Source organism: Bombus vancouverensis, chromosome 6 (genome assembly GCF_051014615.1).
Source record: "Bombus vancouverensis nearcticus chromosome 6, iyBomVanc1_principal, whole genome shotgun sequence".
Taxonomy (NCBI): Eukaryota; Metazoa; Arthropoda; class Insecta; order Hymenoptera; family Apidae; genus Bombus; species Bombus vancouverensis.
Window position 1 is genome coordinate 16,244,455 of NC_134916.1, and position 23,610 is coordinate 16,268,064.

Genomic DNA, 23,610 nt, shown 5'->3' on the forward strand with positions numbered 1-23,610 from the left:
GGTGGTCGTAATGAAATAACTGGCGCGGCACATCTCGTCGAATATTACGTTCCGGTGGCTAATCGCCAAAGGTGCGTGCACAGAACAATTTCGAATCAACGTGCATCGCGCGAATTCTTGTCAAGGAAGATTCGGTCGAGGACGTTGCGCGAATCAGCAAAGCACCGGCACATCGTGGCAAATGGCTCATATAATTTCTTCCTATTTTCTATGTTCTCCAATTATTATTACCATATTTTCATTCTCGAAACACTGCAACTACCAAAGGTATAAAATTAAGAAGATTAAGACGAAAAGATGTAGGCAAAAAGATACGCGACACAAGGGAAACAAATTTTCACCCATGATATATCGTAAATCAATCATTTTACGCGATACGTGTAATACAAATTTATGGACGTACAAAGTAAACGAATTTCTATATATATTTTCAGATTGCTTTCAAATTTGATCAATATAATCACGATAGCCGTGTTTCATTACGGTGTTAATGAAATTTCAAAATATTTTACATAACACGTACGTAAAAGTTTTCTATGACGAGAGATTAAACACTTTCATGAGTCAATGTATTTCCATATTAATCGAGATTTTCCACTATCAAAGTTACCTTTACACCTCGCGTAATTAAACAAAAAACAAAAAAAAAGAGAGAGAATGAAAAATAACATATGCGTAGCAATTACAAAAAAAAACCTTTGGTAGTTGCAGTATTAAATATAATACGAGTAAATATTAGAAGTAATTAACGACCATGCCACGAGTTAGCAAAATCGTGTTCCATGTTCTATACAATTGTTGGCAGAAGGCAGAGTTAACGACGACCAACGATCAACTAACCTTTAGGTGGCTGCATTCCCAGTTTTTTCATGCCTTCCCGGACCTCTTCGAGGTCCGTGTCCGAGACCCTCATGCTATCGGACACGAATTCGTGGCCTGGCGAATCGGCCAACGCGCTGTTACTTCCGGTCATCGCTGTTCCGCTGCTTTCCTGGCCAGTGGTCACTTGAACTGTTCGCAAGACAACACTCACGGCTAAACTAGAAGGGACGGGTACCGCCTAACAGCTAAAAGCCTCTAACAGCTCTACTACGTTCGTTAATATGCTGTTTGCTAATTTTCTAATTACCTATCGATCGAACTAGCTAATTGCTGCTCGTTCGTGCGGTGCGCGTGTCATTTATCGATTTAACTGTACAAAAGCTTGCTGCGCTCTTTAGTCTAATGTAATTCTAGTTTCTCAATAACTAAAAGAAATAAAAATAAAGCTTCTGCTTTAACCCTGTTACCGTCTTTGAACAACACGATGCTTGATATTTTAGTATAATAATATTTCAATGCTTTGAACAAGGAAGATAGTTCGTTAGGTGAATCTGTGTGGAAGAGATAGCGATGAAAAGGTAGCAAGTAATTTTGTGAAATTCAACGATATCAACGAAATGAGAACAACGATATTAAAACGATATAAACATAATTAAATCGATCCTAACGATATTAATAAAATTCGATAACGTAAATCGACTATTTCCGTGAAAATATTTCCCCTTAATACGTAAAGAAAAATCGAAATAAAATCGAGATGAAGCGTCACGCGTATTAACAAGGATTCGTTGATAATTTCTTTGAAATTAATTTTTTAACGATAAAAGAAACCCGATCGCATCGAGGATGACCCAAAGAGCGTAGCAGGGTTGACGAAAGGAAAGAAAACCGAGCAAGAAACGAAGCTTTATAAACAGGGAATGTGCACAAATATCAAACTCAATCTCGAACGAACTCTCGACTGCGAGATCATCGAATTTCAAGCGCGACTTAACCAGACGCCAGGGCATTAACATCCTCCTCGCAGTGATTTGACTTCGAACAAACGGAAGTCGTCGTTGGAACCGCGGCGAAGCCGTTGGCCGGGATCGAATTCTCATTTCGCGAAAGAGAAGAGGAAACCGGGCAGATGGAAATGGTCGACAGAAAGCAGAAGGGGTGAACAGCCCCTGAAGATGGCTTCGAATTCTCATTCACGGGCGATCATTCTCAGGATCAGACAGTATTTCACCAAACTATTCACCTTCCTCTCCCAGGGGCTCCTCTCGTATTTCGTTTTATCCGGTTCGTTCACCTCCACTCCGGATGGAATTCCATTGTTTGTACGGATTTCACCTCCTGATTCCGCAATTTCGACTCCGGCCAACGGTTTGCGCTTTCCCGAAAGCCTTTTTTTTTATCAACGTGCTGACGAGCTCGATTTTTCCAGTGGATAGAGCGTATTATTTTCGTGGAACATCATCGTCGTTTCATGCTGAATTAACTCGAATTAATGCCACGCTCGTAATTCGAAGTGGCCGATGCACTGATGATATAGATTTTTCGATTTGAATAACTATCGTGGAATTTTTCATCGCGTTATTATCGACTTTACGTATTTTTGCTAATTTATATGTAACATCGGTGGTATTAAATAATTTATTTGTTCGTTTATTTAGAGATAAACGGTGTAAATCGCCATTAACGTACAATGTTAGGAACGAAGTGAAGCACGTAGGAAACAGTACGGACTACAACGGGCGCGTAACAGTCTGTACAAAATTCTGCGAAGCTAGTTTTTCAAGCTATCGATGCTAACGTCGAAGAAATCAAAACAGGGGCGGTAAGAGCTCGCTGTATTATTGTATGCGATTTACTGGGTCCGAATTCACGAGTAAGCATCGATAACGGTATGGGGAGAAAGGATCTCGTGAATCCAAACGATCTGGTCGGGGTATAAAAATTTATAAGTTCAAGAAGCTGGGGGCAAAGAACAACGCTGTCAATAATAGACCCGCAATCGTGGTCGGCCCGGAACATACTACTATACGCGACGAATCTCAGAAACTTGTATCGCACCCTTCTATCGAGCTGTTTGTATTTAATTTGATTTTCGGCGCATATTCTAATTGATAACGTAATAACTTTATTCGTATTCTTTTTGAGTGCCAAAAATGTAAATATAGTGTCAATATATTTTGTTGAGATATGTATAATTTTCTGTGCTTAGAGATACTTGTATGTGGGACCCGGTGTGTCGTTCATACCGGTTTTAGTCGGTTGGAGTCCGACACTACCATGCCGCTTTCCCTAGAAGCGGCCTGGCGTCCGTGCGGATTTCCTCCACGTAAATATAAAAAAAAAGAGATACTTGTATGTGGGTACCAGTGAGAGGAGGTATGTGTGTGCGCGGCGTCTCGAAAACAGATGAATGTAAACTATTCAGTCGGTTAACAGTCGGGTATAGAAGAAAGTGCTGAGACGCGTGCGAGTGTGTATCGATGAATATACAAGAAATCGTCCATAAAATAAATATATAACTATTCTAATATTAATCCCAAGTGTAAATTTAGTGTTCCTGTAACGTTATTTCGGCTTCAAAGATCCACAATTCTCAACAATATATATTGACAATATACATATTGATCGTGTAAAGGGTCTATCACGTACAATAACGTTGAGAACCTTAAATACCGGAAATAATATTGACCGTCTGAACCTTTTTTCGCATAAGATCTACAATGTCGATGAAAAGTATTTGTACACCCGTAACTTCCTAACGAAGCGTTTTTAAATCAAGTTCTACGATTTCATTCGCACGGTATCATATTTTTGTAATCATACGAAACTACCACTGAACGATACAAAATTTATTACAATTGTGTCTAATCAACCGTACGTACATAAATACACTGACAAATGCAGCGATGTAAAAATACTTTCTGTACATAACACTTTTCCGATATTTAATATATAATACTTCTTTTGTACATATTCATCGTATATATTCCACGTATATGATAAAAAGTTCCACAATATCGTAAAGAACGATGAACCTATAACACGATAAAACAATCATCAGTACGTCATACAAATTTTCCACGCTAGGATATTCACAGCATCGATGCGACTATTCATCTCTTACACGATTCATCAGCACGTTGTTTGTGGCTCGTCGACGAACAGATAAATCTACACGACGCATCAGGCTCGGAAATGTGCCATGCATGGTGGTCTTTCGGAGAACGTCGAGCCGTCGATCGAACGTGAACGGTGTGCGCACGACACCCATAAACGTTTCCTCTGGTCTCGATCGTGGTCGATAGGTTGATCGCGAAGGATGTCGTTCGCCAGGCGCGGTGGTTCACCTCGACGTCGAACGAGCGAAAAATCCCTTCGCTTCGATCGGAAATTACCGTACTAGTCTTGGAGCGACGAGGAGGACGTCGAGTCAAGCGGCTCGAAATTGCGATGCAAACTAATATAAGAGGCAACGAACGTGCACACACCGAGGAAACGAACGAAAAGGGTTCGCGTGTGCACGCTTTCAAACGTAGCTCGACGATCGACCCTTTACGCAATGTGACGTCGATGGCTGGATATCGAATCGCGATGCTTCGTGCTGTTCTCTCCGTACTTTTGTTATTTTTCATCCGATTCGTTTCCTTTTTTTATTCGCGGTACTTTCGGCGCGTGACTTTTATGCGATCGCGCGAAGCCGTTAAATCGAAAAAGCAACGCCGCTGTATATCCTCTGAAATCGTTCACCGTTTAATCCGACCGGTATATAAAAGCCACGACCAATTTGCCGACTCTGTTTCGTATCGATTTCGATGGTAAAAATTTGATTAGCTAATCCCAGTTACGCGAAATCTATCTCCGGCTATATGAAATATGTATTTCATTTAACTCGCGGCCGATCGAACCTCGACCCCGTTCCTCTGAATTATGCAACGTTTAACCATCATTCTACTCTGCTTTCGTGATTTATTATCTTAAGGTTAACCAAATACGAAGCAGGATATCCGGTTTTGAATTGATAGCCATCGAGCGTAGTGTTTCGTTCGATCTGACCATTTAAAATATCTGCGTTGCTTCAAAGAATTGCATGAAAATGTAAACGACCATTTCACCAAACGTCTATGCATCGATGAGAGTCGATGAAGCGAAATTTAACTTACCTTTGCTCCATCCTCGGAATTGTCTCAATAAAATCGCCCGATCTTATGGAAGAGAAAAATACAGACGAAACGCTACTAACTACTGGCTGTGACCATTTAATGAAACTGATGATTGTTCTTTCGAAAAACAACGCAGATGTTGCAAATGTTCGAGGAACGCGTCGAGCGTTACACAAACGAAACACTTCTGATCGAAAGGGTCGAACGATAGATTCGATGATAATGACGATGATGATATCGTATGATAAAAATACATTAACCCCTTGACGCATAAATTTTTCCTCCATTTATTAGCGAGAACGATGAAATCTTTCGTAATAAAAACAACGTATGGTTACGGTGGATGCCTGTTACGCGATCAGTTTCGACAAACGAAACAGTCGCTTTTATAAGAATCTGCAACCTCGTTCATGAATATTAAGGCCTCGTAAAAAATATAATAATCAACGTAGAATAACGTGAGTTATCAGAGGAACGATTAATCAACCGAATTATGTGTTCGTGCAATATAATGATTTGGAATATACAGAAATAATTTGCGGAGATGTTTGCAAGAATCGAATAAAGCTAACGAATTGATGATTATATATGGATACCTAAAATATTTCCATCTAAATCTCACTAAGAGATAATTCCAACTGATTTAATTAGAAAATTCGACGACGTTCGTAAAAAAATTCCAATTTTATTTGTGGAATCATATACAGAATGCATGAAACCGAGGAATAATAGATGCTGTGGAAATTAGTCGAGACGACAATTGAGAAGGGAAATGTATAATTATTGAAGAATAATCGAAAAATAAACGAAGAAAATAAAAGAAAAACAGTCTCTTACCAATTTTTAACAATTATCTCGTCCTCGTTAAGAGCCTTAGCATCGATCAACGAGGGTGTCTATATGTATGCAACTTTAAAAATAGTTGTCGTCAAAACGACAGTTCGTTAGAGCACACATCCACTGTAATCACGGCCTTGCGATGCAAATGGATCCACGCTATGTTTTTAGAAGACATATAGATATCTCATTATATAAAATATCGCAGCTCGTGAACCCGTAAAGGCCAATGACTAAAATAACCGAGTAAACTAAATGTGCGTTAAGTGGTTAAACGAACGATAATAATGTTATAAACGATAATAATATTGGATAAGCGTGAGAAATGGTTGCACAGAGGTTCGAATTACCTTCAGGTTGATCGACGGTTCCGGCGGAAGTCTGATTGAGGTTGTTCTCCGTCTGGTCGGCCATTGTATTTAGCTCGTGGCTTTGACGGAGAACCGATACTCGGTAGAAGTAGTTCCGCCAGAAATTCTCTTCTGATATTCTGCACGATACAGATGTCGAGTATTAATTTAGGGGCGCGAATTCGTCCAGAGTCTTGCTAGCAGAGAAGCCACACGACTTCCGGTCAACCGTAATCGAATGTCGCTTTGGAAATTGCCAATTAACGCCAGCCACCGTCGACTGATTTAATTTAGTCGGTGGGTAAATAACACTGATCGTGGGTTATCCGCGTTTCCTCGTACGTAGAAACGTGGGAGCTCGAATGCGTATTGATCTTCCGGAGATTGATAGGTGCGTCTTGAAATAACTCGCAATTAGAAACTCGCTTCCTGAGCCACTTCCGCAAATTTGACAAGTTGGAAGAGATATGTCGTAGCTGATAGCGGCAGAGGTATTTTATGGTTGAAGTTCACACGATATAGTTCACAGTTGATATACGCCAGCGATGAAGATTTGATGTTGATCGCTCGATCTTTGTACGTTTGGTTCGCTTTCTCAGTCACGCGATATTGTACACTGCGTAGCGAAACGCGTGCTACGTGTAAGGCAAACGCGTAGATAAACTCGCGAATGGGAACTTACTCCGTAGAAAGTCTACAAAGAACGAATCTAAATTCTAAAATAAAATCTCCTCGTTTGAATCTTCGTTTGCGAGAAAATCAAGCTTTTGAAGGCTTCGACAAGTGCGATCGTATACGAATGGACAATTGCGACAGATTATTGTACGGAGGAATAATGTCAAAAATCTGGAATAATATCTATACTTTCGAAGCCTTGTTTACGAGAAAATCGAATTTCAAAGTTTAACAAATGCACCTTAACTCGATTAATTCTCAATACCTTGCGAGGTGAACGTTGGGTGGGACATTCTACGTACGAAACTAAATAAAAAATGTAGAACAAAATTCACTTGAAGCTTTGCACCACGCATCTTGCAATACTCGCAATAGTTTCATTTCGGTAGATACGTCATTTCCCGCTAATAATAAAAATTCGTATGTTCTATGATGCGAGACGATTGCGAGAGAAGCGAACCCACGTGTTCATGTATTTTTAATGTATTTTTAAGAGAGACGTGTAAACTATAAATCAATTTCCATCGTTAGACGCGATCAACTGAAGCGGAGAATAAATTTACGTATCAACTATGACAACCATCTGAATACTAAAAGTACCTGTGGTTTGCGATGCAACGTAGCCTGTCCGTAAGTTTGGCGATCTCTAGAGGAAAGTCAGAGAGAAGATTCGCAGGGGGAATTCCAGAGGGATTTTGCAGAGATTTTCTCTTTGTAAAGGTTTCAGAATGATTTTGGTTCTAGTTGGTTGAGATGGAATGGAGTTAGAGTGGAATTAGATGTGGAGGGCTCGAGTTAATAGAGGCTTGAATTTGAAATGACGGAGGAATTTCCGTGCCCCGAGTTTGAATATAAAAAGTCTGTTTAATATTGCCGAAGAAATAAGGAGATTTGTATCAAGTTTTTTTTCGACGAATAGTTTTTGTTAATTATCAGGGTGTCTCATTTTATCCTCTTGTACGCGACTCTTTTTGATATTGTTGTACACAGAATTGTTACTTGTTATTTCGTTATATCAAATTATTTAATTCATTAGAGTTAAGTATGTGCAATCATCGTAAATGGAAGTTCAAAAGCACGGGCTTTATTCAATTATGTGCCTGACGTTTCCAACAGTACGTTTTAGCATTTGGCTGAAAATTATTACTATGCGCGTATGTGTACGATGCACATGTGTGCTCTCCAGATACTTTAAACACTATTACGAAAGTGGAACTTGCTATTATTTTAAACAAAATAGACAAATACACTCGTCTTCCTTTGAAATCAAATATTCCCAAACAATGATATTTGTTTGTGAAGTAACTATTTCTGTTATCTCGTATTAATGGAATTGGAGAAAAATAACACCGATTCTTCTAGTATTGAATATATATGTCGGGTTTACATTAGAATCAGGGTTAGGGGCGTGAAACGAATCTTCGTTTGGATTACACGTGTCGCTATGCAATAGAGAAGACTTCGACTAATGCAAATACGATTATCATAGAACTGGACAAGTAACCGTGGTAATTAGATACTCGAGAAACTAATGGCAATGATCTTAGGTTCAATAACGAATCCGCGGTCGATGGAATGATAGATGAACGTGCTCACAAAATCTAAGTCGGACGCGTAATATCCACGGGTCGTAAGGGGTTACTCTTTTCGTCGATGAGATCGCGACAGAGAATGAATTTCCCGTCCCGATGATGCCACAGAAGAAAACTATAACGGGGTGTGTCTAAGGACGCGAGATCATCGGATTCGTCGAGGATAGCCTTCGTTCAGAAGGTGAGGGAATTTGGCGTTGCTGCTAATTGGTCAATCTCCATATCGGTGGTTAGAAAAAGATGCTAGCCGCCCTCGAGGGAAAGTTGCTAGTGGGAGACGCCGCTCGTTGAAAAATAGGTCTCCCCTATCTTCCCGCAGCTGGGACAAAGACTGTTTGTCTGTTTGAAGGACTTTAGTTGACTAAATCTTAAGATTTATAACGGGCCCTCGAGCTAACTGAACATGTACTGCGGAGACGCATCGACATCTGGCAATCATCTTGCTCGAAGAATAGGGTCTGCGTGTGGCGAGCCACGGGACAGAAACCGTTGGAACGTTTACTGTCGCGTATCGCCACGAATATTTCTTTTAAGGAGAGCTATAGAATTATTCCATACCTTTGTTAGACAAAGCGTTCATCCCGTGACCGCGGCTACGTTCGGCGACTGGCTATCGCCTCGAGCCCAAGCTCATTATCATAGCTCGCGAACAATTACAATCGGATTGAATAACTACAATTGTTTAATTACAGCTATAGTAGACTCTAGATTACAATGTTGCGGGATTATCCAAAATTCCAAAGGCTCCGGTGTTCTTTCATCTCCGACATATATATATATATTTTTGATATTTTAATTGCTTCGACTTCTCCAAAATCTCCTTTTCCTTCGACACTATTCTCGGATATCGTAATATTAATTTCCTTGTGTACATCTAAATTAGCATCTCAAACTTACGGACATAGTTTCAATATCATTTTGCAAAATGTTATCATGGCATAAATGCAATTTCTAAAGTACGATTAGTTGAGTAACAATTTGGTAAAATTACTCACACTTTCGGCACAAGCTGGAACCTCATGTTCTCCAAGTTAGGATCTAGTGCGAGAGTGGCCTGTGCCATTGGTTGCACAGCCTCAAAGTCCCAAGGGAAATCGACTTCCTTTGGTGGGGGTTTCAGGAAGTTACGTTGATCCTGAAATCAACATTCCCAAATTACCGAAATTCCTTTACGCTCTTTCGACCACCACTTTTAAATGGTACGCGAATTAAATCGCCAGTGGATAATCTGAAATTAGACAATTTGTAAATTAAGTTAACGAACCTAATCTAATTTGTTTAGTTTGATTCGATCGAACTGCTTTATTTTGATTTAATAACGTTAAATTAAATTAATTAGCCTTGGCCAATGAATCTTTAATTAAACCTGCTGTTTATAAAAAGATTTATCATACATTTAACGGATCAGCCAAGATCCGTGCAGGATTAACAAAATCGTCGTTCCAAGAAGTCCACTTAAAGAAGAATCGATTCGATTTAATAGAGCAGATACTCTGTTACTCGGGGGGAAGCAATTTCAACTTTAGAGATCGTTATACTAATCGCGACACGATCTCCTCACTGTAATTAACAGTGCCTAATTTTGTCTACAGCGTGACTGTGGATAGATTATGTCTTTTTGTTACGAATTGTACACATGCTGCGGCTCGAATGTATTCAAATATTTGACGATTTTCCGTATCCTATGATTTTCGTTGATTTTCAAAACGCGAACAAAGTCGATTAATTATCGAAAGCAACGGTATATTTTAAATTTATTAATTTTAATATACTATGCATTACATTCCCAATAATCGATTTAAATTTATAATTTGTTAATTGTATAAGAATGTATAATATATAATATAATATATGTATGTCATGTACCTCTTTTAGTCACGAGTTGATTATTAATTTACATACTGTCACAATAAATCAATCAAAATGATCAGCTACTCGTGAGATATGTTTTTTTCAAATTTGCCAATCGACATTGTCATTAATGTATTTTAACAGCATTGTAAATGTTTAATTGGAATTTTATTTAATTCATCTTACTTCTCCCATGAGAGAATCGTATCGGACTCGATCAGTTATGTCATCATAAATTGACACAGTAATTTCGAAGCCTCTATGATACATGGTCACTGCGTTATCATTCATACGTATTATTAAATCATGAATCAAATTAAACATGTGCATATCTATGCCCATCTGTGTATGTCGCTGCGAGATATCAACTGCTCTGTTTCGATCTCGAAACGCAATGCAAGCCAATCTAACTGGGAATCGAAAATCTTTGTCTATAACCCGTTGCACGAGTTCATTAACCCTTTGATTAATACGAGCAACTATACGTGACATTCAAGCCTTTCCGGGACAATTGTAAAATATTAGAGAAATGAAACTAATCAAGTACAAAGTTTGTATGTAATTTTTATACGTTCTATACTTTAATTTCAAAAGAGACAATTACAGCGAAGGAATTAAACCGCACGATTTCCTGACTAAAAAGTAACAGGACACCTACTCTAAGTATCGCTATTTATCGAAACACTCCAACGAATTTTACTTTATTTTATAACAAGATACGATAAAAATCTGCGTTCGCACGAGCAGAATTGATTCGGACAAAGTTTTAGTTAAATCAAACAAATACTCGATGGAAATCCATTTATTCGATTTCCTATTATATAACCGGAAAATCATAGTTGATGAAAACCAATGTTTTACGAATTCCATATAAACTATTTGTTCCCCGACAAGTTCGTATAAACGAAATTTCACCGTAGGTAAAAAATAAAACCCGAGAAAAGTATTCAATTTGTACTAAACATCAGCGAATGTTCCAATGCTGAATATTTAGTAGAGTACATTAATTCTCATCGAAAAATCTGCATAGCGAAATACACGTCGCGTCCGCCTTAACACGCCAAGACATGTACCCGAAACGCGTGGCAAGAGGTCATTGTTTGCTATGGGAATCCAGTTGCGAATCACTCTCGGCACTTTCGTTTCGTTTTCCCAAGAACGATCGCGACGCGTGTTCCGTGTGTGTGTGTGTGTGTGTGTGGACTCGAACTGTTCCCTCTTCTCTAGAACGAGAGTATACTAGCAACGAAAATAGGAGACACAGAGGAATTACTCACCGTCGACAGAGATAAGCATTCCTCGCGGAGTATGTCCTCGTTGGGTGCACCGACCCATGGTGCGACGGCCTCACCCTTTTCGGTATGCTTGTTGGCAATGAAAGCCTCCTGTTCTTTGTTCAGCTCAGCGACCAATCTCTGGAACAGCATTAATTCCGCGTTAGAGAGCAGCTGTCACTAGCAATGCTAGTAAGCGCGTTATGTGTGTCTCGTTGGAGGCCACGTTATAGAGAGCAATTATCGTTATCATCGACGAGGACTGTGTCGCGCCGATGGGTAGCTATTTCCACGCCACGCGACGAGTTTCCACGGTAAAAAGCGAGAAGAGCCTGTGACAGGGTTCGTTCACCTCTTGGTTAATTAGATCGTTCTTATCGTATTTTCGTCGATAGCCGCGCGCTGCGGCTAAGATCGTATTGATCACGTCGAGCCACGCTGGATACGTCGTCTCGTTCGTACGCTGGATTTAGCAGTCTCGTGGAAATAGAAATAGATGGCAGAATCAGGGAATAATTAGATTTATTATGCGAACGTCATTTTTGAGATTTCAGATGTCACGTGGAAATTTAACGAAGAAGATAGCACGAGGCTGGAGCTGGAGGTTTGACAATTTGGGTTTGCGTTGGATGATTTAATTGTGATTTGTAATTGTGGAAGGGAATGGTACAATCGGTTGGTTGTTGGATTTCGATCGACGCTTTTCAGATTTGGTATACTCTTTAGGATACCTAATGAAGAAGACAAGCGTTGGAATGGGGATGGAATTGGGACAGCTGTGTTTGTGTGGCAACGTGGTCGTTATTTTTGACATTTGGAATATCTCGCGACATTTAATAAAAATGATGGTAAAATATACGCTGCATACGTAATACAAATTACTTAGGTATAGAAACGCGGAGATTCTATCTGCGAAACAATCGCGTGAGTAACTAGCGTCAATCAGAGCAGCTATATGCGACCTTCCTCCGTTTATTTAATTTCCAAGGAAGCCGGCTAGTAGGAAACGTATGCTGATTTTATAACAGCTTTCCTTCTAAAGGTTGGTTTTATCCGATGGAATGAGTAAATCCGTCTCCTTGATAATTAAAAGCTACTTATTCCGTATTACGGTCGAGGATCTGCATTAAGAGCCGGATAGAAATTCTTCTTTGACGCCCAGAGAATAGCTAGCTGTCTTCCGGTTAAATAAATGAAATTTAAAAAAGAAAAGAAAAAAGGAAAGGAAAGCGCGGTAAGCATGAAATGTGAAGCGACAGCAGGTACAATGAAACGAATGGCAGGGATCCAGCTTAGAACGAAGAAAAATGGATGAGCTCGGATCGTGGAGATACGGAGCAACCGAAAGGATTAAAGGCAGGACGTTCCACTGATGTCGGAGCTAAAGCTCCACCGGACAAGTCTTCTTATTATCGCTCTAGTATTCGGGTCAACGAAGATCTTGGCGATCTTTGACTTGATGAACCCGACGTTACCCCGAGACACGTGATATTACGAGTTAGTCTTAAGGCAATCGATGTCGTTTGTGGTTCCGAGGATCAAATTAGCTTTCACTGGTGTACGGTGCCGGGATCAACGAAATTCGTGATACCACAGAGGTAATTCGACGTAAGGGCTTTAACTCGGAACAAAATGTTAATTTATCAAACCTAAGCTAAACTTTGACCGAAGAAATTTAATACAAACGATTCTTACTATTTAGGTGAATTGTAATTATTTGACTCGATCGAGTATCATATGAGAATCAGTTATACGAATTTCAATTACAAGTATAAATTATTTTCATCTTGAAAAATTCGTATAAATGAAGTTCCGCGGTAGTTTCGTTGTACAAGACGAACCAGGCTGCGATTCAGTAGACAAATACAAACGATATCCGACATGGTTGCACTAAAAGCGAAAGAACCTGACGATCAACAATTTCTGATTCGAAAATCGAATTGGAAGAATCGCAATGCATCGGGACATCGTGTAGCACCAGGCATCGAGCTTGGTTCGACAAGTCCCCTTATTACGTATTGCGTTCGTATTTGGGTCAACGAAGTCCTTCACTCGGAACAGACAATGCATCATCGTTGCGCATTCTTCATTAACCACAACGCGTCCGCAAGGGATCGATATTTTTGTTTCGAGCTTTAATAAGTTTGACCGTTAAACGCCACCAATCACAACGCTGAATAAACGACTTTTGTCGTTGACAGAAATTGCTATACGGAGATTGAGTGCCATTCTTCTTTGTTTTTTCGCCTTGCAGTCGTAATCTCTGATGGCTGTGACCTATTGGTCGCTAAGAGGCAGGTCACCAACAGACAGAACCATCTACCTACGAAATGAAATCGTACAAATTTTCTTGTCGATGCATTTGTCAAAAACTTTCGATTGGAAAAATGAAATATCGGTATAGAGATCTGGCGTTTCTCGGTCCATGCTTCGATTCAAATATTTCTAAATTTTCCGCGAATGTTTTTCAACGACAATTCCATTCGTTCGAAAGTTCAATTTACCGCCAATAATACAATTTTACGGTATAATATAGAATTTATTAAACATCCATCGTGGTAGATTGTAAATCGTATTATAAAGTTGTGATAGAATCTACATATCGATTGAATTTTATTTCATCGAGTTTATACAAATTGAATCCATCTATTCAATTTCCGTATTAATATTTACCGTTCATCTATTATTCTTATTCCCCGAATAGAATATTGCGCTTAACGCGAATAATCATGCCAACGTAAAAGAGGAACGACGTCGCAATTATAATCGTTCTTCCGGCAGAGTGACCATGAACGTTAAAAATTTCTGTTCAACTTTTCACCGGATCGAAACGTACAGCGAACATTTCTATTAGATAAAGTATATTTAAATAAATTTATATCACACTGTTATGAAATTTCTCATTTGCCAAGCAATCCGACGACCTAACGTCCGGAAGGTAATCTTCGATTCAATATTTGCGCCAACTACTACGAAGACGAACAAACTAGCGTAGAGATGAAACCGGATGGTTGTCTCATTGATATCGAATGGTACGGCAGACTGCCGGCGCCACGTGGATTAGTTCTCGGTTACAATTTCTTCAAAATCTGTCAATCTACGTAAGCTGCAAGCTTTGTTCGAAGGAAGATATATATTTTTCCAAAGTTGAACATAGCGTCACGATTTCCGGGCGTCGGATCTAGGAATTGGTGCGCCAGTGGCCCAGAAAACTCGGTTTATTTTTGCTGCACCAGCAGCAGGTCGATAGGTCTACGTCATTCTTTTACAATTGTGTACACGTCCCGTGGCGAATTTTTATAACCGTTGATCACGCGAATATATGACTTCGCCATTAGGACTGCGGATCCGAGTACAATTTCCACGTACGAACAAGTATTTTTCACGGTAATCGGAGACCGTCCTAACACGACAACACGATCTCGCTTTATTATTTATTCTATTTATTACCTGCTCTGACTACTGATCGATACGAGAAGTTGTATAAATTGCACGCTTCATAAATCAGGCAAACGAACCTAGTATACTGGGAGCTAAGGATTAACGAGGTGAAAAATGTATTTCCTTCGCTCGTTTAAATGTATTGTCGGGATTGAAGCTATGGAAACGCGAGAAATCTTAGGAACGTACGATATTTAACGTATATTGTTTCCTACTATCGAGGTGAATCCTATAAATCAACTATGTTTGATAGCGATCAAAATCTACGTTTCTTAGAGTACCAAGTTTTTTAAATTTTGCCCCCTGAGAAATATAATTAGAAAATTCCAGTGTCATTCGTTTGCTTCCACGGCCACGATGAATTATGGGAGCCAACTATATTAAAATACCGAAGTTTGTAAAGAATGAATTTCTTTGGCCGGAAAATACACTTAAAAAATTCCCTGGACGCCCATTATTTTCTACTATCAAGATAAACTGTGAGAACCGACTGCCCTCGATGATAATCAACAGCCACACCTCTGAAGATAATAAATTTTTCTAAAAACCCAGTTTTCCTCTGGTTGGGAAATATATTTAAAAAATATCCTTACGTTAGAAACTTCCTAAGAACGACAAAGAATCGTCGCTGTCAGATTTCTTTGACGACACAGAGTCTTATATTAATATATTATTCTTCCAACGTAGAATTCAAAGAGGAAGGGACGAACGCTCGTCGTATTTTCCACGATCTATGAAGAAAGCTGGGCGCGGACTCGAATTCAGCGAAAGATCACCGGAAGACGTGCAAGTGTGACGATCGCATCGAATGAAAGGGCAACTCGCGGCTCCAGGATCTCGATCGCTGCAGGGAAATCCAGGGTTAATCCGTCACTGCATTTCATCCCCTTTATCCTACGCGGGCAGTTTCTCTCTGGAGTTATGCGCTCGCCATGAATTTGATTTGGCGATCCGGTTCGGTGTATCGCGTTCCCGTTCCCGGAAGCCTGCAGTGCTAGGTGGAAACCTGGAGGAACACCATCCGGCGTGGTGGATTGTATCCGATAAATCGATATCTATGGCGAGACAAGCTACAGAAATGAAACAGCGTTTGCGAGAAATTCACTGGCACCTTCTGGACAGAGGAGCTTCGGATTCGCGTAAAAGCTTCGAATCTATAAACTTCTTTTTAAATCCGGCCGAGTGACGAAGAAATAGTATACAGAGTGGTGTTCGTAATATTTAGATCTAGGGGCAGTTATGTTTCCGTTTCAAATGGAATTTTGTTTTTTTTTTTCTTTAAGATGAGCTTTGCTAAATTCCTGCAATTCGTCCTGTAGGACGTAGAAATAATTTTGGCAGACTGTTCTAGCTTTTAAGGATGCTTAAGCGTGTGGTTGATAATTATGGCACTGGATTAGCGCTATTACGAGAATACATTTACGTCTGAGCTTACGTCGCTAGGTTCTTTCTTTTTCAGTCTTTTTTAATGGTACTTTCAGTGAACGATATATTGGCTAGCGGGTTTGGATGTTTGATCGTGCTCGATTTCTATCTGTCGTATATTCGCTCAATTTTCTACTTCACCGTGGGGACTTGGAGATCTTTCCGTAGTTCTCTATTTTGTATGTTGTATGTATATATATATAGTTTGTATGTATGGTACAAATGAAATTAGATATGCCATATATAAATATTTATTTACGTGGATACTTATTTTTGCGAGAAAAACTTTTTACTATAAATTTTGTATTAAAGAGAAGTATAATTACAGAGAAGTCAACGTATGAATATACCTGTACGATAATAGAAGTTTAAAATTCCATGGAGAAGTTCATGGGGAATTACCCGTGGTAACCACGAGGATACGTAACGTTCAACGTGACCCCTCACATTTGTTTTCTCATCTGTATCAGAGAGATACAAAGACAAAGCAGCTGCGTTTGAAGAACCACAATTTTTTAGTTCTAAGGGTGAATTGATTTCAAAGTGACGCAAACGTATATTGAAAACCGCGGATGAACCGCGTTATGACCTTTCGATTAATCCTCGTACGAAGATTTCTTTATTTTTATTTTATTGTCTTCGTTTGTTTAACTATTTAATTCCTAAAGCAAATAAAAGAATGTTTAGATAATATTAAACCGGTTAACAGCAAAGTTTAAAGTATCGTTTCCCCGTAAAAGACAGAAGGCGTGACACAAGCAACAGTAGAATTGCCATTCATAGTCGGACCTCGCAGAATTCCACAGCAAGCTGACCATTATTAATAAATCTATATGTAATTTAATTTATAATTGCACAAGTGTGTGATCAATATAGCTTTTACTAATTTGTCTACTATTAATTTATAAATCCTATTATTTTACCACATGTACGATATCTAAACATTCGAAGCATTATATCGCGAAAATAACAAGGCGTCGTGTAATACGATATTTTTACAGGATACACGGGAAAGTGCTCTCATCGTGGTTAAATTCCTGCCGGAAATTTCATTTTAAGTCGTTAACGGACTTTCCGCGACGAGAACCGACGTTCTTAGCGAAAAATGATTTTAATCGTAGACCGATTCTGAGAGGGCGTGCTTATGGTGTTCATGCAGAGTATTACGGTCACGTGATGTCGCGGAACGTGGCTCGAATGTCAGGAATCTTACTCGTGTCAAGTCGTTTCGAAGGTGTGGAATTACCGTCTGGGGATTAAAGCTTGTGGAATGGAAAAAGAATGTGAAGCAGAGCGTGTCGCTGGTCACCGAATCTTCGAAGCTCGAGAATTTCGCACGTGTCGTGCACACTTGATTCGTGTAATATGCAAAGGATTCCGTCCGAGGATTGACACCGACACGCCTGGCAAAAAATATTCAGACACGTGCTTGTTTTTCGACCACTCAATTAGGGAAATGCAGTTGCAAAGGCAGTTTATGATAATCTCGTTATTCTACGCTATTACGATATTTAATAGAACGCTATGAATACCATGAATGAAATTCATGCGATGAAACTGATTTGTCAGAGATAATAAGCGACAGTAACAGTAGAATTAGCATTTTTAGTCAGACCTCGAGGAATACTACGGGAAAGTGATCGATATTAATCATTCTTTCGTAATTTAATTCAGTTAGTTCCACGAGAAATACGACCGATGCTCAGACCAACGATATTATTTATTATTAATTTATAAATTCTGATAGATTATTTATTTCACTACGGGAAGCTGCTGCGCTACAAATTGTCCAAAGCGGCCCGATGCTAACGATCAAAAGTTATGTACAATTTTATAAGATCGCGAGGTTTGCGTTAACAAGAAGACCATAATAAGGACTGATATCCCTAAGCTGCAGGTTAGTACAATTTAATATTATGAAGATTGAACTTGCGGGGGCGTATTAACCCTGCAGCCGCGGGCGAATCTGAAACCGCGTCTACTTATTCCCTCAGTAAGCGTATCTTCTTAGTCTATTAATTTCGAAAAGCTACGGTATTACCACGTCGTTTATCGTTTGTCATTATCGTTTTTTACGTCGCGTTAATAGTGCTTTTGCAATAAATCTATACGAGATAAAAATTTCGTGTTCGCTATTTTTTTACAATATGAAAATTGTCCGCGGTTCAAGTCTTAAGCATCGATATTAAAAACGTACGGAGTCGAGGGACTCGATATCAGGAACAGCAAAGTCATAGAGGTCGATTCTAGATGCTTAGGGGTCGTGAAACTCGATATTAGTTAGAATTGCAGAAGTCGATATAGGAGTCCTCCGGGTCGTGGGACGCGATATCAGGAAGAGCAGTGCCTCGAAAGTCGATATGAGACAGTCACGGGTCATGGAACTCGATATCAAGGTCAATGGAGTTATAATAGTCAATATCAGAAACCTGCTGAATCGACGTACCCTGGATTACCTTCGTTATTTTCATGCTACACGACCTTCAATTTTTTGGTTACATATATCCGCAGGCCTAACAGCTAGAGATCTTATTGATAACTGATACTCGTATGAAAAAAAGAAAAAATCATTGAAAAATTAATTTATGTAATTTCGAATTTCTTTTCTCTTTGTCTCTAAAAATGTCAAGGATCTCGAAGGTGGAAAAACTTCAGGAGTCGAAGGTTTTAGAAGTGACAAGTACTTCATGGATCTTATTAATCCACGTAATTTTCCTGTTTTTTTTTTCTTTTTTGTTCCAGAGATTTTCAAGGGTTCGGAGATCCCTACAACTTCTAAAGTTCCAAGAATTTAAAGTTTTAGGAGTAAACAGGCATCTCAGAAATTCCAATTCGTGCAATTTTTAATTCAAGTGTTTCTGAATACTTCAGAGACCTCGAGGGTCTCGGAGACATCGCGAAGTACAAGAATGCTTGGACTTCTTCAATTTCCTATGGGATTTGTCTTAGGAACTTGGACCATTCTTACGCTATTATCGAGGCCTACGAATATTTTATAACTATGCCGGTTCCTATAGTTCAATAACTTTGCTGCTATCGAAACTTCATTATCAGCGATACGTTTCTACTGATATCTACCTTACAAAGATTATCCTATGTATGGTAAGCATATCTATGCATCTCATACTGAGTTTAATCCTCGGTAAGGTTGTTAATAAGGTTTACTGGTTCTGTATATCGTATATTCAGTTTATATTTGCCCTAATAATATTATATGCTTCAATTCTAGCGATTAATAGTCTGTATATCCTATTTAATATGGAATTACTCATTAATAATTTAACGAAAATTTCCAACAGCAAACTACATATACTCACATATAAACTACGTACATTATGATATATATATTCATACATGATCTCAAGCAAAGATAACAAAATTTCGATCTTCTTTTTCTTGCAATCTTATCTGTTAAAGTTTTCACGAATGACGTTCTATTATAGATATTCAAATCAGAATATTACGAACATTTGCAAAAGGAGACCACAGCAGCTGAAGTAACATTCAGATGTAACAACGATCGACAATTCGTCTAAAAACTATTACGTCCAGGATAACTCTCTTGGCAGGCCATAGAAAGCCATTGAATCAGCAGGCGATCAGTGGGAGAGCACATTTCCTCTCGACTATCTTATTGCCGGTTATTATCAGAGGTAGATTAAGCCGCACTAGTTCCGACGGAACCGGCCACTTTTATTTATTGTATCCGCTGGAGATGCTTACAGTCTCTAGCTATCGAATTAAGAGCGTAATAGCTTTTATTTTCCTAGTGAAATTTGTAGCACGAGCAAACTTTGATACCAAAGTTTACTTTAACTTCACCGTAAGATTAATGCCTCATCGAGGTAAAATTTTTCATCAGATATAAAATGATTTATAGATAAGAATTATTAAATACGACGCTATGTACATTTACAATATTGTATTTGTTTGTACGAGTATCGTGTTTGTGTTTCTCTTTCTGCAAGCCAAAGAGCTTTTAACGTTTACGTGCTAACTTTCGTTATTTTTATTTACTTCAACATTTGTGAACATTTTATCGATGGAGCATTTTTTAAGAAATATACAACGACCGGTATGTAACAATTATCAAATACAATGTTGTTCGTATTTTCAAAATTTAATTTAAAGTTGTACATTCATCGTTATTTCTTTTGTTCGTCTAACTTTATGTTATCGGATTAATCAATTTCTCAATTTTTGTTAATACAGTTATTATAGTTGCTGACGTAAGTTGCAAAAGAAATAACGATGAATGTACAATTTGAAATTAAATTTTGAAACCGGTCATTTGACCGGATCTGGTAAGATTAGTATTAATCACACGTCAGGGTGTCACTTGCCTTGTCTCGTCGCTAAACAGTTAATTACTAAGGTGTGTGTAGATATATGTTTCTAATTTGTATCTCCCTTGCCTCGATTATATCATGAATCCTTTATAGCGTGTCCCACATGCGCACTGCGATATAATGCACTTTGATACTCCCATTATTTTGCCAAAGATCCTGAATCTTTGCCTTCGAAACAGATAATATGGTCACCGAGCACGAAGATACGAATGATTTAAGTAGTCTGTACCGTATTTTCAATGACACTGAACTCCGATAAACCGTCTGGCTATGAAAGTATAAGAATAAAGCACAACTATAAAGAACTCTATAAAACAATGTAATAATATATCAACACTAGAAGCACCACACCATTCAAAATTATTGAGATTAATCGTTGTGTAAACAAAGAAACTCGTGGATAAATTGTAAGGTAGAAAATATATTTAAATAGAAGTGTAATTACAAGTAAGAATACAATTTGAGCTGGTCCAGCTCAAGCTCTGGTCTTTTGTCTACACGCTGTTGATGGCTTCGGTGCATGAGAAAACTAAAAAGACCAGATGTAGAGTTTTCTTAGAAGTGGTGACCACTTCAACAAAAATGACTGGTTTTACAATTTTATTTTAATATTGAAAACCAAAATAACTTTGTATCGCGTCTACTTATACCAATATCGTTCAAAATGACTGGTACTTGTCAAAGTGCAAAAGGCTCCTACAATCCGTTTGCCGAACTCGAATTAACCCACGCGTTTTTACAATTTTTTCCGCGTATATTATATTAAATTATAAAAATAAATACTACGCGTACGAATATCTACGTATTGAATAACAACAACTTGTACGTAGCCAAGGGCAATCTTCCGACAAAATCTTGATAAGATTTCCCCATTTTGTCCGAGTCTGTCGACGTTCTCTCGTTCCGCGTGCATTGACAACCTTTCAATCTGGCGATGTTCTCTTCACGGGTCCCTTTCAACGTCTAACGACGCGATATCAGGACAGCTGTCAACCGGCGCGTATTATTACGAGACGGCTAACGGCTGGTGTATATCGTCCGAGCAAGAGCGTCGTTAAAAACGACTGGGTCTTTCAATAAGCGTTCTTCGTCGATGTGCTTCGTCCGTCGTTTCAGCGCCGACCTATTTCCCAACGGGAACGAAACCATCAGAAACGACGAAGCACGTCCCGAAAGGAAAGCCCAGCCGCATCTCCGTGTAACAAAGACGAGTCACGTTTCCTTCGTTCACCCGTCGACTAACATTTTGCAATCCGTAATTCCGCTCGCACGAGCATCGTTACCAAATCGTCGCGTTAGTTATTAATCCGGAATTCGGGTCGCAGCGTGACTTGGCGAACGCCTCGCGTTGAATTTCCACCAATCGATAGCTTCTTCCAGTTCCGGAGAAACTTTCATATTTCAAAGTCTTACCAGATGCGCGATCGTCGCTGCCAAATAGTCGCGATAATCGTTAAGCCGGAGTTTGATTTGTGACGCGACTTGGCGAACGCAACGGTACACGGTGTTTGAGAACGACCGTCTGACTGGGAATCTTTTAATTTTCATCATTTTTCTTGGGTCACTCGATTCTTGGTTTCTTCGAGTTTCTATATTTCTCGGATTTTTAATTAGAATGTAGGAGATCGTAGAGGAAGATATATAAATGGTCGACAGGTCAAAGGGGTAACGTGGAGCTTTAGCATTTCTCAGAGAAGGGAAATTTACTTTTTAAATATACAACGTTACAAGTTCGTATTTTCTCATATGTCAGAATAAAATATCGTTTCATATTCATTGTTTATTTTATTCCGCGTTAATTCTAGCTTTTACTTGTAATCTTAAGTAATATATTGCAGATGAAACAATTAAAAAGAAACGAAACGATTCTTTCGTTGTACACCTTGATTTCTTGTAATCATCTACCGTAGAACTGGGGAAATTTGCACATACAGGAGCATACGAGAAAATGTGAATTTGAAAATTCGTTAAAACTGAAATTAGTATTCCCTCTTTTTCCCGTGCATCGTTCGTATATTTAAGTTTTGCGATGAGAGTACAAAAATTTGATGACATTTTCGAGTAGATGCAGTAACAAATGGTCAATATTCAAGTGTATGTTATTCGTATCTTTAATGTAAGTAAAATTACATGGATTGGTACAGGTTGCAATAGTGTTTGAAAACGACTGACCAGAAAAAATCATTAATTTTGATTATTTTCTACTACGATATATTTCAATTTACATATCTTCTTTAACTTTCTAAATCTTTACGGATTTGGACATTCCACTTACAATTCGAAATTTTATAATCAAATTTTATTATACGAGTTTCAATGTTTTCTCATCGAAAAAATCCTGTTTTTTTCGTTTATTAACTAATTTCGTTTTTTTCTTTTCCTACTTAATTCTCTTTAGTATTAAGAGCCGAATTTTATTCCGATAATTTATCCGATAGAAAACAACAAAAACATTAGAAATTTTTCCAACGATAATTACTGAAATAATAGTATCAATAATAATTGAAATAGTGGAACGTTAGACGACTGCACAACGTGCCATGACTTTTTCACGGTCAGATAGTCGCTTTAACGCATTTTGCGTGGTTGTATTCAATTTCGACCAATCGATAGTTTCTTCGAGTTGCAGTGGAACCTTCCAAGGGAACCTTTCATATTTCAAACTCTTATCGTTCTCGCGAGTTTCACCTGTCCCCGGTGAATTTGAACTCGAAGGAAAATTTACCAGGAAAGTTTCGGCTCGACAATGAAAAGCACCAGCTTGTCGACAGAGTTTACAGGAGCTTTTAGGTTCGAGTAGAGTGTGAGGAAAGGTGACGGAACAAGGTGAAAAC

The 23,610-nt window shown here is 38.7% G+C and overlaps 1 protein-coding gene across 5 annotated transcripts in view; it reads right to left on the reverse strand.

Moving 5' to 3' along the window:
* The window catches only part of Sap47 (Synapse-associated protein 47kD), a 102,193-nt gene that overhangs the window by 14,395 nt on the left and 64,188 nt on the right, over window positions 1-23,610 (reverse strand). For 4 of the 5 annotated variants that reach the window (XM_076619450.1, XM_033335944.2, XM_033335945.2 and 1 more), the window contains 4 exons: window positions 11,565-11,702; window positions 9,432-9,571; window positions 6,170-6,309; window positions 841-1,011 (listed from right to left, as the gene is read on the reverse strand). In XM_076619450.1, coding sequence (XP_076475565.1) covers window positions 841-1,011; window positions 6,170-6,309; window positions 9,432-9,571; window positions 11,565-11,702 — 589 coding nt within the window. The remainder of the gene's footprint in view (window positions 1-840; window positions 1,012-6,169; window positions 6,310-9,431; window positions 9,572-11,564; window positions 11,703-23,610) is intronic. The other variant, XM_033335946.2, reaches the window with a different exon arrangement.